The 13,192-nt window shown below is 51.1% G+C and overlaps 1 protein-coding gene across 1 annotated transcript in view; it reads right to left on the bottom strand.

Annotated features, from left to right (window-relative positions):
- The window catches only part of AP3B2 (adaptor related protein complex 3 beta 2 subunit), a 65,875-nt gene extending 53,419 nt beyond the window's left edge, over positions 1-12,456 (bottom strand). The window contains 2 exon segments of the mRNA XM_015418682.1: positions 2,378-2,453; positions 12,227-12,456. Of these exon segments, the coding sequence (XP_015274168.1) occupies positions 2,378-2,453; positions 12,227-12,456 (306 nt within the window).
- Positions 12,457-13,192: the final 736 nt, after the last annotated feature.

Below are 13,192 nucleotides of genomic sequence, written 5' to 3'. Positions count from 1 at the left end.
GATGAATCTATATTCCCCCCCTACCCCCTCTTCCATTACCCCCCACCTCTGCAATGACTGCAGGCATGGAAAGAAACCAGACACAGTCTCTATGGGGTTTTTTTGCCGTCAAGTCACAACTGATTTATGGCGACCCCCTAGAATTTTCGAGACAAAGAGAGGTTTAGAGGTAGTTTGCAACTGCCTGCCTCTGTGTCACGACCCTGATATTCCTTGGAGGCCTTCCATCCGAGTGCTAACCAGGGCTGACCCGGCTTTGCTTCCAAGATCTGACGAGATCAAGCTAACCTGGGCCATTCAAGTCAGGGCACAGTCTCTATACTGCCATCTTTTCTCTAGCACAGCCCACTGGAACAGGAAAGGCGACATTTCAAGGAGGAAAACTGTGTTTATCCATTTTAGAACGGATAAAAGGAAGTCCTTCTCCACCCAAAGAGTGATTAACACATGGAATTCACTGCCACAGGAGGTGGTGGCGGCTACAAGCATGGACGGCTTCAAAGGGGAATTGGATAAGCATATGGAGCAGAGGTCCATCAGTGGCTATTAGCCACAAGGTATAGATAGGGACTCTGGGGCAAGTGATGCTCTGTCTTCTTGGTGCTTGGGGGGGGGGTTTAACAGTGGGAGGGCTTCTAATGTCCTGGCCCCAATGGTGGACCTCCTGATGGCACTGGTATTTCTGGCCACTGTGTGATACAGAGTGTTGGACTGGATGGGCCTTTGGCCTGATCCAACATTGGCATCTCTTATGTTCTTAAAAGATCCAAGATGGCAATTCGCTTATCTCAATTGTGGACTACCAGTCCCTTTTTCCTGGGCGGGGGGAAAGGAACTCAGAGCATAGGGATGCCAGGGAGTTTCTTCACCCAAAGAGTGATTAACACATGGAATTCACTGCCACAGGAAGTGGTGGGTGCTACAAGCATGGACGGCTTCAAAAGGGAATTAGATAAGCATATGGAGCAGAGGTCCATCAGTGGCTATTAGCCACAAGGTATAGCTAGGGGCTCTGGGGCAAGTGATGCTCTGTCTTGGTGCTTGGGGGGGGGTCAACAGTGGGAGGGCTTCTAATGTCCTGGCCCCACTGGTGGACCTCCTGATGGCACCTGGTATTTCTGGCCACTGTGTGACACAGAGTGTTGGACTGGATGGGCCTTTGGCCTGATCCAATGTTGGTGCCTCTTATGTTCTTATGTGAAGGGAGTTATTCCCTTTTTTGCACAATCCAAGGCCAGACATTGCTTGATATCTCACTGCCCGCCCCCTGACACCCCTCCCTCGACAAACACTGAACGGCCTGTCCAAGACGGCCAGAACAGTGAGGGGAAGCAAACGGGTCAAATATGTTGGAATCCTGGCCACGGGGTGTCATTTGGATCTGGACTAGGGAAAAAAGATCTCCCAGAAATGGAGTGGGGGGAAACCATGTCATTAGAAGGAATGCCAGAGGCTCGAGTGCCCTGACCGGGATGGCCCAGGCTAGCCCAATCTCCTCACCAGATCTCAGAAGCTAAGCAGGGTCAGCCCTGGTCAGTATTCGGATGGGAGACCTCCAGGGAATACCAGGGTCATGGTGCAGAGGCAGGCAGTGGCAAAACTACCTCTGAACACCTCTTGCCTTGAAAACCCACCTACAGGGTCGCCGTAAGTCAGCTGTGACCTGATGGCGCTTTCCACCAAGGGGCTTGACTATACGTCCGGGTTCCTTTCCTATTTGTTTTAAACAGTGTTTATTTTCTTTTTTGCAAATGCAGCCCCCTGGGTTGCTTTATCGAGGCACAGAACCTTCCATCCTCTGCTCCCCTGTCATTGTCTTGCTCGGGGGAACAAGCTATATAAGAGCTGGGGTAAATTTACAGGGACCCATATTTTTTGCCTCAGTGATGGCAACAGCAGGTTGTCCCCTAAGAGGACAAATCCCAAGCCTGAGACCATAGTCAAGGAATGAGAAGGGGCTCACCGCGACAATCCTCTTCATGGCCTCCAGCTTCAGCGAATCCTTGTTACTATCCAGCATCTCCTTCAGGTCATCGTGTCTGCAAAAGACAGAGGGCAATGGAGGCCATGAGCAAACACCGGCAGTCCTCAATGGCACCTTAAAAGGCAAGCTGTGACTTGATGGCACTTTCCACCAAACAGTGTTTATTTTCTTTTTGCAAGGCCAGCAACCCCCTGGGTTGCTTTATCGAGGGACAGAACCTTCCATCCTCTGCTCCCCTGTCATTGTCTTGCTCGGGGGAACAAGCTATATAAGAGCTGGGGTAAATTTACAGGGACCCATATTTTTTGCCTCAGTGATGGCAACAGCAGGTTGTCCCCTAAGAGGACAAATCCCAAGCCTGAGACCATAGTCAAGGAATGAGAAGGGGCTCACCGCGACAATCCTCTTCATGGCCTCCAGCTTCAGCGAATCCTTGTTACTATCCAGCATCTCCTTCAGGTCGTCGTGTCTGCAAAAGACAGAGGGCTTTTGTCATGGCAATGGAGGCCAACTGGGTACCCGCGGTAGCCCACAGCAGAGCAAACACCGGCAGTCCTCAATGGCACCTCAAAAGGCAGGTTTATTTAGTGCAGCAGAAGCTTTTGCAGAGTCAGTGCCAGGATGCACAGCAACCCAAGTCATTCATTACAGATGTATGGAGTAAAGAGAGAAAAAGAAGTTCATTCAACAAAAGTGAGGCCAAACGGGCAACTTGCGGACATCTGAAAAGTTTTGATGCTGCTGTAACATCAGCAGCCTGTAAAGTTAATAGTAGATCGGAACTCTTGTGGGTTTTACTGTTTGTATCTAGTCATACTCTTCTGGGCTAACCAACTCTGCAGGATCATTGTGAGGATAAAATGGAGGAAGAACCATGCATGCTATTCTGAGCCTCTTTGATGAAGGGTAGGATAACAATGAACTAGAACAGATGCCCCTCTTGCCTAGTGTACGTGGACAGAGCAAGGAAATCTAATGTGTTCCCTTCCAGACATGCCCAATGGATACTGTGATTTAGTCTTTTTTGAGATGAAGTGAGTACTGACTTAGCCAAGGGGCCATCTGTGTCTCCAATCCTAACCGTTGTGTCAGACCAGGATCTGGGATAGTCAGGTTCGAATCTGCCACAGAAGCTTGCTGGGTGAGCTTTGGGCCAGACATACATTCTCTGCCTAACCTACTTTGCAGGGTTGTTGTGAGGACAAAATGGAGAAAGTGAGAACGCTGTGAGCAATGCTCCCTCTAAGCTGTGGAGTCCTGAGAGCAAAAAATTCTACTTTGTGAGCTACTGGCGTTAAAGTTGTGAGTGAGCGATTTGGCTGCTGCCTAAATTAATTGGCTCTGGAGCCATCCTTGCTGAGCCAAGACAAAAAAGTGTGAGCTGGAGGCTAAAGAACTGTGAGCTAGCTCACACTAACTCATCTTAGAGGGAACACTGGTTGTGAGCTTCTTTGAGTCCCTGTTATAGAGGAAAGTGGACATATATGAAACAGATAAAACCAGGGCTATTTTTGGGCAGGAACTCCCAGGAACGGAGTTCTGGCTGGCTCCTGAGGTGGCCACGCCCAGCAGGAACTCATTAGCATAATAGGCCACACCCAGCAGCAGAAACTCATTAGGATTGGCTACATTAGGGGTGTGTGGCCTAACATGCAAAGGAGTTCCTGCTACAAAAAAAGCCCTGGGTTTTGACAACAAGCAAGGTAAACAGAATAAGAAGGGAAAGATGGGTGTGGCTGGATGAGCACACTTCTGGTAACATGGGGGTGTGGCCTAATGTGCTAATGAGTGGTGATGTCAGGGTGTGACCTAATATGCTAATGCGTTCCTGCTGTTGGGTGTGGCCTATTATGCTAATGAGTTCCTGCTAGGCTTTTTCTACAAAAAGAGCCCTGGAAACATTAACAAATGTATCTTTGGTCATTATTGATCTCTGCCTCCCTTCTCTCTTTTTCCCCCCCGTTTTGTTTCCCAGAGGTAAAAACCTCCCACCGTAAGTTCCTCAGGCAGGGACCCGTTCCGTTCATACTCTAAATAAATTAATCATAGTATTATTGGTTAAGTATAAGCTCTCAGTGAAAAGTTAGGGAACTGTGCTTGCATGTCCCCCTCCAATTTTTTTTTAAATTGTTTTCGTGTTTGCACTGCTAATGAAACCCTATATTGCAAGCTTGGAATTAACGCTGGCTTTCCCAGCAGGCCTGGAGAACAGCTCCCGTGTTTCACGACAGGCTTGGAAATGTGTCATGGCTTTGTAAGCTTCAGAGTCGTCGCTCACACAGACCAGCGAGCTGCACCCACCCAGCTCCGATCACCCCAGCTGACGAAATGGCCAACTGCTCCATCGTTTCACTCTCTGCAATCTTCCCGGCACAAACCTACAGGCAGACACTAATTCCAGTAGCAAACAGACCGTTCCGCAGTTTCCCAAGAGGGTTTGTGTAACATGAGTGACTAAGGCGGGAGGCATCCCTCTGCAGGACTTCCAGCTTTCGCTGGGTCTTGTCGCCACACTACCTATGGCCCAGTCTCTCCCCCCCCAGAATCTTTACTGGGGTCAAAGTCCAATCCTCCTTGGTCTCCCCGGCATCCAGGGGAGCTCTAGAGCAGCCTGGATTTTCAGCATAGCTCCAAACCACGCAAAGGATGGGACAGAGCGAGAGAGAGACTCCGCTAAACAACCACGGAGGGATATGGAGCAAACCCGCACAGAGAAGGGAAGAGTTCTTCAGTGAAATCAGAGCTCTAGAGCTCCAGAGAACTTCCACCGGACCAAAAGCCCCCAAATGGAAGACGGGATGGCCAAGGGGGTGGTGGAGAATAGAAAACAACCTTCCAGTATAATAGGTGCAATTACAAAGGGAAGCCATCACCTCACAGGCAAACACTGATTTCTTGGCCCTCAGAGAAAACTCTTCTTGAAGAAGAAGAAGAAGAGAAAGAAGAAGAAGAAGAAGAGACAGAGGAAGAGACAGAGGAAGAGGAGGAAGAAGAGGAAGAGGAAAAAGAGGAAGAAGAGGATGAGGAAGAAGAGGCAGAAGAAGACGAGGAAGAAGAGGAAGAAGAGGAAGAGGAAGAAGAAGAGGAAGAGGAGGAGGAGGAAGAGGAAGAAGAGGAGGAGGAAGAGGAGATTGGATTTATACCCCGCCCTTCACTTGGAGTCTCAGAGCAGCTTACAAACTCCTTTCCCTTCCCCTCCCCACAACAGACACCCTGTGAAGTAGGTGGGGCTGAGAGAGTTCTTTCCAGAACTGTCTTTGAGAGAACAGCTCTGACAGAGCTACGGCTTGCCCAAGGTCATCCAACAGCTGCAAGTGGAGGAGTGGGGAATCAAACTCAGTTCTCCCAGATTAGAGTCCACGCACTTAACCACAACACCAGACTGTCTCCATACCACAGCCCCAGACCAGCCTTTTAACAGTATGGTTGACAACCTCCAGGTGGTGGCTGGAGATCTCCCGGCTACTAGTTTGGTGTCGTGGTTAGGAGTGGCGCACTCTAATTCCCCACTGTTCCACATGCAGCTGCTGCTGTGGCCTTGGGTCAGTCACAAGTTCTCTCAGAGCTGTTCTCTCAAGAGCTCTCTCAACCCTGCCTACCTCACAGGGTGTCCGTTGTGGGGAGGGGAAGGGAAAGGAGTCTGTAAGCCGCTCTGAGACTCCGAGTGAAGGGCGGGGTATAAATCTCCTCCCCCTCTTCTATTACAACTGACAGAGATCAGTTCCCCTGTAGAAAATGGCTGCTTTGGAGGTGGGCTCTATATGGTATTACACCCCACTGAAGTCTCTCCACCTTCCTCAGGCTCCAATCCCCCAAATCTCCAGGTATTTCCCAGCCCGGAGCTGGAAACCCTCGTTAACAGTGACAAAAGGGGTCTGGGGCCTAGGAGTCCTTCTAACATCAGCATATGGGTACAGGAACTTCCCGTCTCCATGCGGAGGGGGGGGACCATGGCCCAGCTGCAGAGCATCTGCTTTGCGTGCAGAAGATCCCAGGTTCAACGCCAGGCATCTCCAGTATCCGGGTGGGGAATGAAAAGGAACACCCTGTACATTCTGATTTCCTCCAGACCTTGCCCATAAGTGCATGTGGCAAAAACGGGAAGCGGGAACCATGGTAGAGCGCACTCCTGTTCCTTGCATCACTGTCTCCTTCCAGAAACTCCTGCTGTTTTCTGGTCCCAATTACTTGTCAGTCCCTTAACCACCCCTCCGTGGCCACAGAAAGCATTCTTGCATTGGAAAAGTCTGTTTGTTCGCCTCTGCTTAACAGCTGGAATCGAAAGAAGATGCTGGAGATTGTTTGGGAAGAGATCAGAACGCTGAGGAGGTGGAAGCCGTCTTCTAAGCCAGCTCAATGCAGGAAATATAAAACTGGAGGATTCCTAACAGGCGGCTGCCCAGTTTCTTCTGGAAGACCCCCAGCAAGGGAAGCCCACCTACCCCAGCTGATTCATGCTATAGTTCAGTTCTTCCAACGTTCAACTGAAATCCTGTTAGATCTCCTGGAGCAGAAAAGAACAAGTTTTTGACTTCTTTCATGGGACAGTCCTTCAGGAATTCACTGTCACAGGAAGTGGCAGCAGCTAAAAGCATAGAGGTTGGATAGACATCTGGAGCAGAGGCCCTTCAGTGGCTACTAGCCACAAGGTACAGAGGGAACACTCTGTCTGGGACAGTGATGCTCTGAATTCTTGGTGCTTGGGGGGGGCAACAGTGGGAGGGCTTCTGGAGTTCTGGCCCCACTGGTGGACCTCCTGATGGCCCCTGGGTTTTGGCCACAGAGTGACCCAGAGTGTTGGACTGAATGGGCCATTGGCCTGATCTAATATGGCTTCTCTTATGTTCTTAGGTATTTGAAGAGCACTATCATGTGTCTCCAACCTCAGTCTTTGCCTCTCTAGATGAAACCTATTATGAAAAATACAAAAAAAAAAGAGCAACCAAAATGATAAACAGACCAGGGCACCTTCACCATGAAGTAAAATTAAGAAGAAGAAGAGAAGAAGAGATTGGATTTATACCCCGCCCTTCACTACCCAAAGGAGTCTCAAAGCGGCTTACAAACGCCTTTCCCTTCCCCTCCCCACACAAGACACCCTGTGAGGTAGGTGGGGCTAAGGGAGCTCTTGACAGAAACCACTGTCCTTGAGAGAACAGCTCTGACAGAACTATGGCTTGCGCCCAAGGTCATCCAGCCAGGTGCAAGTGGAGGAGTGGGGAATCAAACCCGGTTCTCCCAGATTAGAGTCCGTGCACTCAACCACTACACCAAACTGGCTAGGAGGATCGGTTCATTAAAATATTATCGGAGGAGGGAATGATAGTGGTTTATAAAATTATGTATGGGGTGGAGAAAATGGAGAGGGAGAACTTTCTCTCCCATAATTCTCGAACGCAGAAGGACCCGATGAAGATAATAGGCCGTACACTGAAAGGAGACTGAAAAAAATAAGAAGTGAAGATAACGGTGTCTGGTTAGCTTACGGAACTCGCAGCCACAGGAGGCAGAGACGGCCACTAGCTTAGATGGTTTTACAAGAGGAGTAGACAAATTCACAGAGGATACATCCATTGACAAGAGCTCTCTGGACACTAACCAACAACAGGAGGAGGCGTTGGCCTCCATGCCTTGCTTGTAAGCCTTCAGGGGGGCATCTGATTGGCCATTGTGGGAAACAGGATCCTGGACTTTATGGACTTTGGGCCTAATCCCAGGGTGCTCTTCCAGTGTGTGTTCAGGGTGTGTTCAGATGGGCCGTTTAGTCCTCTTTCGGCACGCTTCAGTAACGGATTTTATATCCACGTTCACACACCCAACATCTGCGCACCGTCCCCAGCCGTCGCTTTCAGGCTCAAACCCCCTTTAAAACGGAGTATTTTGTTACCAGGTCCCCAAGTGATGTTTTCCTGATTCTCCGGTTCTAGCCACACTTTTCTGACGTCTGATCGCTCCTGCGGTGTTGAGCCACTTCCGCTCGGAAGTCCAAGGCTCTTCGCCCGTCATTTTATTTTAACGTCGGCGGTATGCGCACAGGCGGAGCTCTGCTCCCGCGTTATTAAAAGCAATGTTTAAACGGTGCCTAGTTTTGTTGGTTAGACGAGTTACGGATCTCACGGAGGCCAGTTTCGGGGTAAAAGTTTAAAAGGAAGTGTTCCTTTAAAGGTTAAAAGGAAATGTTACAGCAGTCGGGTTGAAGGGGAAATCGCTGTTCTGCGCACGTGCAAAAATTTTAATTCTACAGATGGCCGCCTGTGCGCATGCCCAAACTGAGAGAGAGAAAAACCACCGACGCACACTCCCACATGTGGATAGCGGGGAGCGATGTGGCTGCACAGCGATCCAAAACAAGGAGGTGAGTGTGATCGCAATTCTCCAGGTTAAAAAAACCCGCATCGGGACCGAAGCAATTTAAACCGCTCCCAGCACACCGTCTGACCGCACCCTTTGTCCAGCATCGTGGCCAGTCAGTTCCTCTAGACAGCCAACAACAGGGCATGGAGGCTGAGGCCTTCCCCTGATGTTGCCTTCTGGCTCTGGGATTCAGAGGTTGACGGCCTCTGAACGTGGAGGTTCCCTTTAGTCACTACGGCTAGTAGCCAGTGACTGAATCTATCTAATCCCCTTTAAAAACTCTTTATTCTTGTGGACATCATGACACCCTCTGCCAGCAATGTCCACATTTTAATCACTTGCTGGGTAAAGAAGTATTTCCTTTAGTCTGTTCTGACAAACTTCCCATGAACACCACACAGGATCCTGTACCTGAGTTCTTGAGAGGCATCCATTACTACTGTGTGCCGCTGACGTTAACACGTGCACTATATTCCAAAGCAGGGCCCCTCGCCCCACACAGTGTGTTACAGAACGATGCCTGCAGCCACGCCAAAGGGCTCCTGGAAAGATGTGGCCCTTGGCAGGTGACACACACAGGAGTGACAAAGACCACCACACCACAGGACGTAGGGGTCCTTCAAACACAGCAGCCCCCACCCCACCCTGGGCAACTTCAAGGGCCAAAGACCACGCCAGGAGCAGAGGCACCAGAGAGAAACCCGATCCTCCACGCCGGCTCCCCTGTCACAAAGGAATCCAAGCCTTCGGCAGCCTGTGAAATATTTATCCCCACCAGGAATTTGTTCACAGCAGCCTGAAAAAGGAACCCTTGGCTGAGAGGCAGTTGCCACAGCAACGTCAATGGGTAGGCATCTCACATGCCCTGCCCGCCCGCTGCACAAACGTTTCCCCCCTCAGTGTCAGGCGTTAAGCACCAAGCAGAGATGAGGTCTCACAGGAAGTTCACGTCATGGCCCTCCATCACCACACAGAGAGCCCTGGAGGGTCTGCGAGGCTGACGTGGATCCATTTCCTCACAACAGGCCTCCAGGGCAGTTGAGGCCTCTCCTCTTCCCACCGTCTCTAACTTTTCCCTTCAGAGGGGGGAGGGCTTCCAACCAGGCTGGAATCCTGTCCTCTCTGTGCCTCTCCCAGTGAAGGCAACAGTAAGGTCTGGTCAAGATGGCTGGAAATTGTGAGGGGAATTAAGGCCACTCAGAGAAAACTGATCTTTTTGCGCAACAGTTTTTTTAAAAACAAAAACAAAACACTCCAGCTTTCCCTCTAAGATGAGTTCGTGTGAGCTAGCTCACAGTTTTTTAGCCCCCGGCTCACACATTTTTGTCTTATCTCAGGAAGGGATGGCTCCAGAGCAAACTAATGTATGCAGTCGCCAAATTGCTCGCTCCCAACTTCAATGCCAGTAGCTCACAAAGTAGAATTTTTCCTCACAAGACTCCCCAGCTTAGAGGGAGCATTGTCCCACATCAAAGGCCCTAAACTTTGTTGAGCCTCCAGGCCCCTTTGGAATTCTGACTCAGCCACAAAATGGCTGCCGTGGGAGGTGGAACCAATCATGAGCATATCGGGAGCGAGGTTATATGTAACTCGAATAGTGACTTTTCAACAGTCCAGGCACACGTTCTGTTGAACAGGCTTCCTTTTAATTTACAAAGCCAATCAGAAGCCCTGCTGGGCAAAAGCCCCATCCGCTTCCCAAGAGCACTTGATGGGAGGCAGGAAAGGTGCCAGCGGGCTCTACACAAACTCTTGGATTTCCACAGCCCAGAGGCTTGGTTCAGACATACTCCTGACCCAAGCGCAGTATCAAGCAATGACAGGCACGTGAGAAGGAACTCTCATAGACAGGACTTCCATAAGACTTGGCATCACTTTGAACACGATGCCTCTGAAGGCCGAGCCGGTCTGCACATTTGAACGCACAGTGCCAAGTTGTGAGAAAGAGAAATCAGAGATGGATGCGCGAACCGTCCCTTGGGCCGATTAAAATTGCTCGCTCAGCTCATAAGCAAACACTGAGTGAAGGGTAAGTAAAGGTAAAGGTTCCCTTGCTCGAAAGCCAGCCGAATCCGACTCTAGGGTTGCGGTGCTCATCTCCGTTTCAAAGCCGAAGAGCCAGCGCTGTCCGAAGACCTTTCCGTGGTCATGTGGCCGGCATGACTAAACAACAAGGCGCACGGAACGCTGTTACCTTCCCACTGAAGTGGTACCTATTTATCTACCTGCAATTTCTTGCTTTCGAACTGCTAGGTTGGCAGGAGCTGGAACTAGAGACGGGAGCTCACTCCGTCATGCGGCAACTCGGGTCTCGAACTGCTGAACTACTGACCTTCCACAGCCTGCAGTTCAGCGTCTTAACCACTAGAGCCACCCCAGCTCAGGGTGCAGGACCGGAAATGTACCGTTGAGCTGCCATAACGCCAAACCCAGAGCTGAAGTGCATGTTCTATGCATGTTCTGTTGGTAGTAAACCCCACACAGACTATGGAGCAGATGTACAGAGTCAGGTTGTGCAACTGCCAAGTTAAGTGATGCTGAAGAGGTGAAACACGGTAAGCTGCATCAGAGGGCCGGGACAATTCAGGCCTCCCCTTCCCCTCTTGCTGGCTGGTGGTCCGAATTCTCCTGCTGCACCCCACTTATCGGGCACATCAGTGTCTACAATTCTGCGGCCCTTTTTAAGAAACAAAACTGCTTGAGCGCTCTGACTGCGTTTGCCTTCTGCATGGTAGATGGAGGTTTAGAACAAAGCCACACGGAGGAACCCTGGGTCGCCAGAGAGGACTGGACCCAAAGTCTCCAGCACAGGAAAACCCGGCCAACTGAACAGGCATGTTCACCTCCCGGGTAGCGATCTTGTGCACAGTGTGAGCCTGCAAAGAAATGAACTGAACGGCAGTGAGGCTGTTGAAGCAGCAGTCCTGAACGGCCTGAGAAGACTAGGAGGCGATGGATCTTGCAAAGAGACCTGCATGTTTTAAATATTTCGTTGTAATTACTTAGGGCTGCAACGCTTACTTGATTAACAGCACAATCCGATCCAGAGTTCCTCCACTCTATAGGAGCACACTGTGAATCGATTAGATTAACACATCAAAAAAAATTTTAATTAAGAAGGTGCCTAGAGCAATTAGGAAGACCATAGGGAAAAGTTTATTTCCAACGCTTATTTAAAACACACACAAGCAAAGAGGGCAGGCACCATCTTAGAAGGGGCACCCCCCCCCCATGTGGAATCCGGGAAGCCTCTTCTAAAATGATGCCTGCTGTAGCTCCCTCCTGAATAAATCTTTAAACTATGCTTTCCCCCTTAGAATTAGTGGAGGGAGATTTCCTCTAGTACAAAGGTATACCAATTAAATCACCTGATCAAATAAATAATGAACTATCGCGGGTCAGTGCTGGGATCAACTCAGGCAGGAAAAACTACCAGATCACAACCCCATGGCACACAACCGGCAGCACTCACCCACACCTGCAAGTTCTAGGGTTGCCAACTTTAAGTCAAGAAATTCCTGGAGACTTGAGAGATGGAGTTAGGGCAGAGGAGGGCCCTCAGCAGAGTATAATGCCAGAGAATCCACCTTCCAAAGCAGCCATTCTCTCCAGAGGGAACTGACTCCTGCCACCTGGAAACCAGGTGTGATATCAGTAGGTCTCCAGGCCCCGCCTGGAGGTTGGCAACTCTAGTAAAGGATTGGCTTTTTTTTTTTTGCACGAACAATACAAAACAGGAGCATTCAGAAGTTGCTCCTCCGAGCTGAGAGGTAGGAAGAAGCAAACACAAAAGACCCGGGAAAGTGAGGGGGGAAGAGCCTCTTGAGGACTAGCAACTTGGCCGCGCCCTCCTCTTCCTCCTCCTCGCGGCGGCCAAACCGCTCCTACCGTAGCGGCTGGGCCACGCTGCTGTCGGCGGCGCTCTCCTGCGGGGCGGCGGGCTCCTGGTCGGGGGCTTTCAGCAGCCTCATCTCGTCCCCCTCCAAGGCGCTGTACCAGGTCTGCGGAGAGCCGTCGGGCACCAGCACGGGGCTCTTGGCCTCCTCTTTCACTCCGCCGTGCTGGGACTTCACCAAGTTGGCCGCGCTGGCCGGCAGCTGCTGGAGCAACTTCTGCATGGCTGGAGACGCGCAGCCTCGCCTCGCGGGAGACTCCTGGACGGCGACCGCTAGAGGGGCGGCTGCTCAGGCTGAGAGTCCCCCGCGGCTGCGGCTCCGCTGCGCCGGAATCCCCTCCGGCGGGCTCAGCCACGTTTGCAAAACCCCAGGCTCCTGCCGCGGCTCGCCGGGTGGGCGTGCCTTATCGCGGCAGCCACTCCGCCTCCAGCCGGCCTGCCGCGCTCGCCGCCCGCCTTCGCCCCTGAAACCAGACGCGGCGGCAGCCGGCGAGCCCTCGACGCGGCCCGGCGACGGAGCCAAGGCCCGAGTGGCGACACCTGGCGGCCGCGCGGGAGACGCGCACCGCCGAGACCGCCGCACCAGTAAAACAAACGACATTAAAAAGCCAGGAGAAGAGATTTTTCAGTCCAGGCAGGGGCCCCTTTAAGGCCGACAAAGGTTTATTCGAGGTGTGAGCTGTCGTGTGCACGCCCACCTGGATTAAAAAGCCTGATTGGTCTGGAGGAATACAACGAAGTCTGAGTCCAGTGGCACCTTTCAGACCAACAACGTTTCATTCTGGGCAGGGTGGTTTTTTTTCTGGGGGAAAGAGCTGGAATGGGGTCCCAGAACCTCTTCAACAAAATTCTTTTAAAAACTTCATGAAAACTTCATTTCCTTCTTGAGAGTTCCAGCACCTCTTAAAAAAAAGAAGAAGCCCTGATTCTGGGCATAAGCTTTCATGTGCGCACACCCT

This window comes from Gekko japonicus, unplaced genomic scaffold (assembly GCF_001447785.1).
Source record: "Gekko japonicus isolate JY-2015 unplaced genomic scaffold, Gekko_japonicus_V1.1 scaffold150, whole genome shotgun sequence".
NCBI classification, from domain to species: Eukaryota; Metazoa; Chordata; class Lepidosauria; order Squamata; family Gekkonidae; genus Gekko; species Gekko japonicus.
This window is presented reverse-complemented; position numbering and strand designations above follow the sequence as displayed.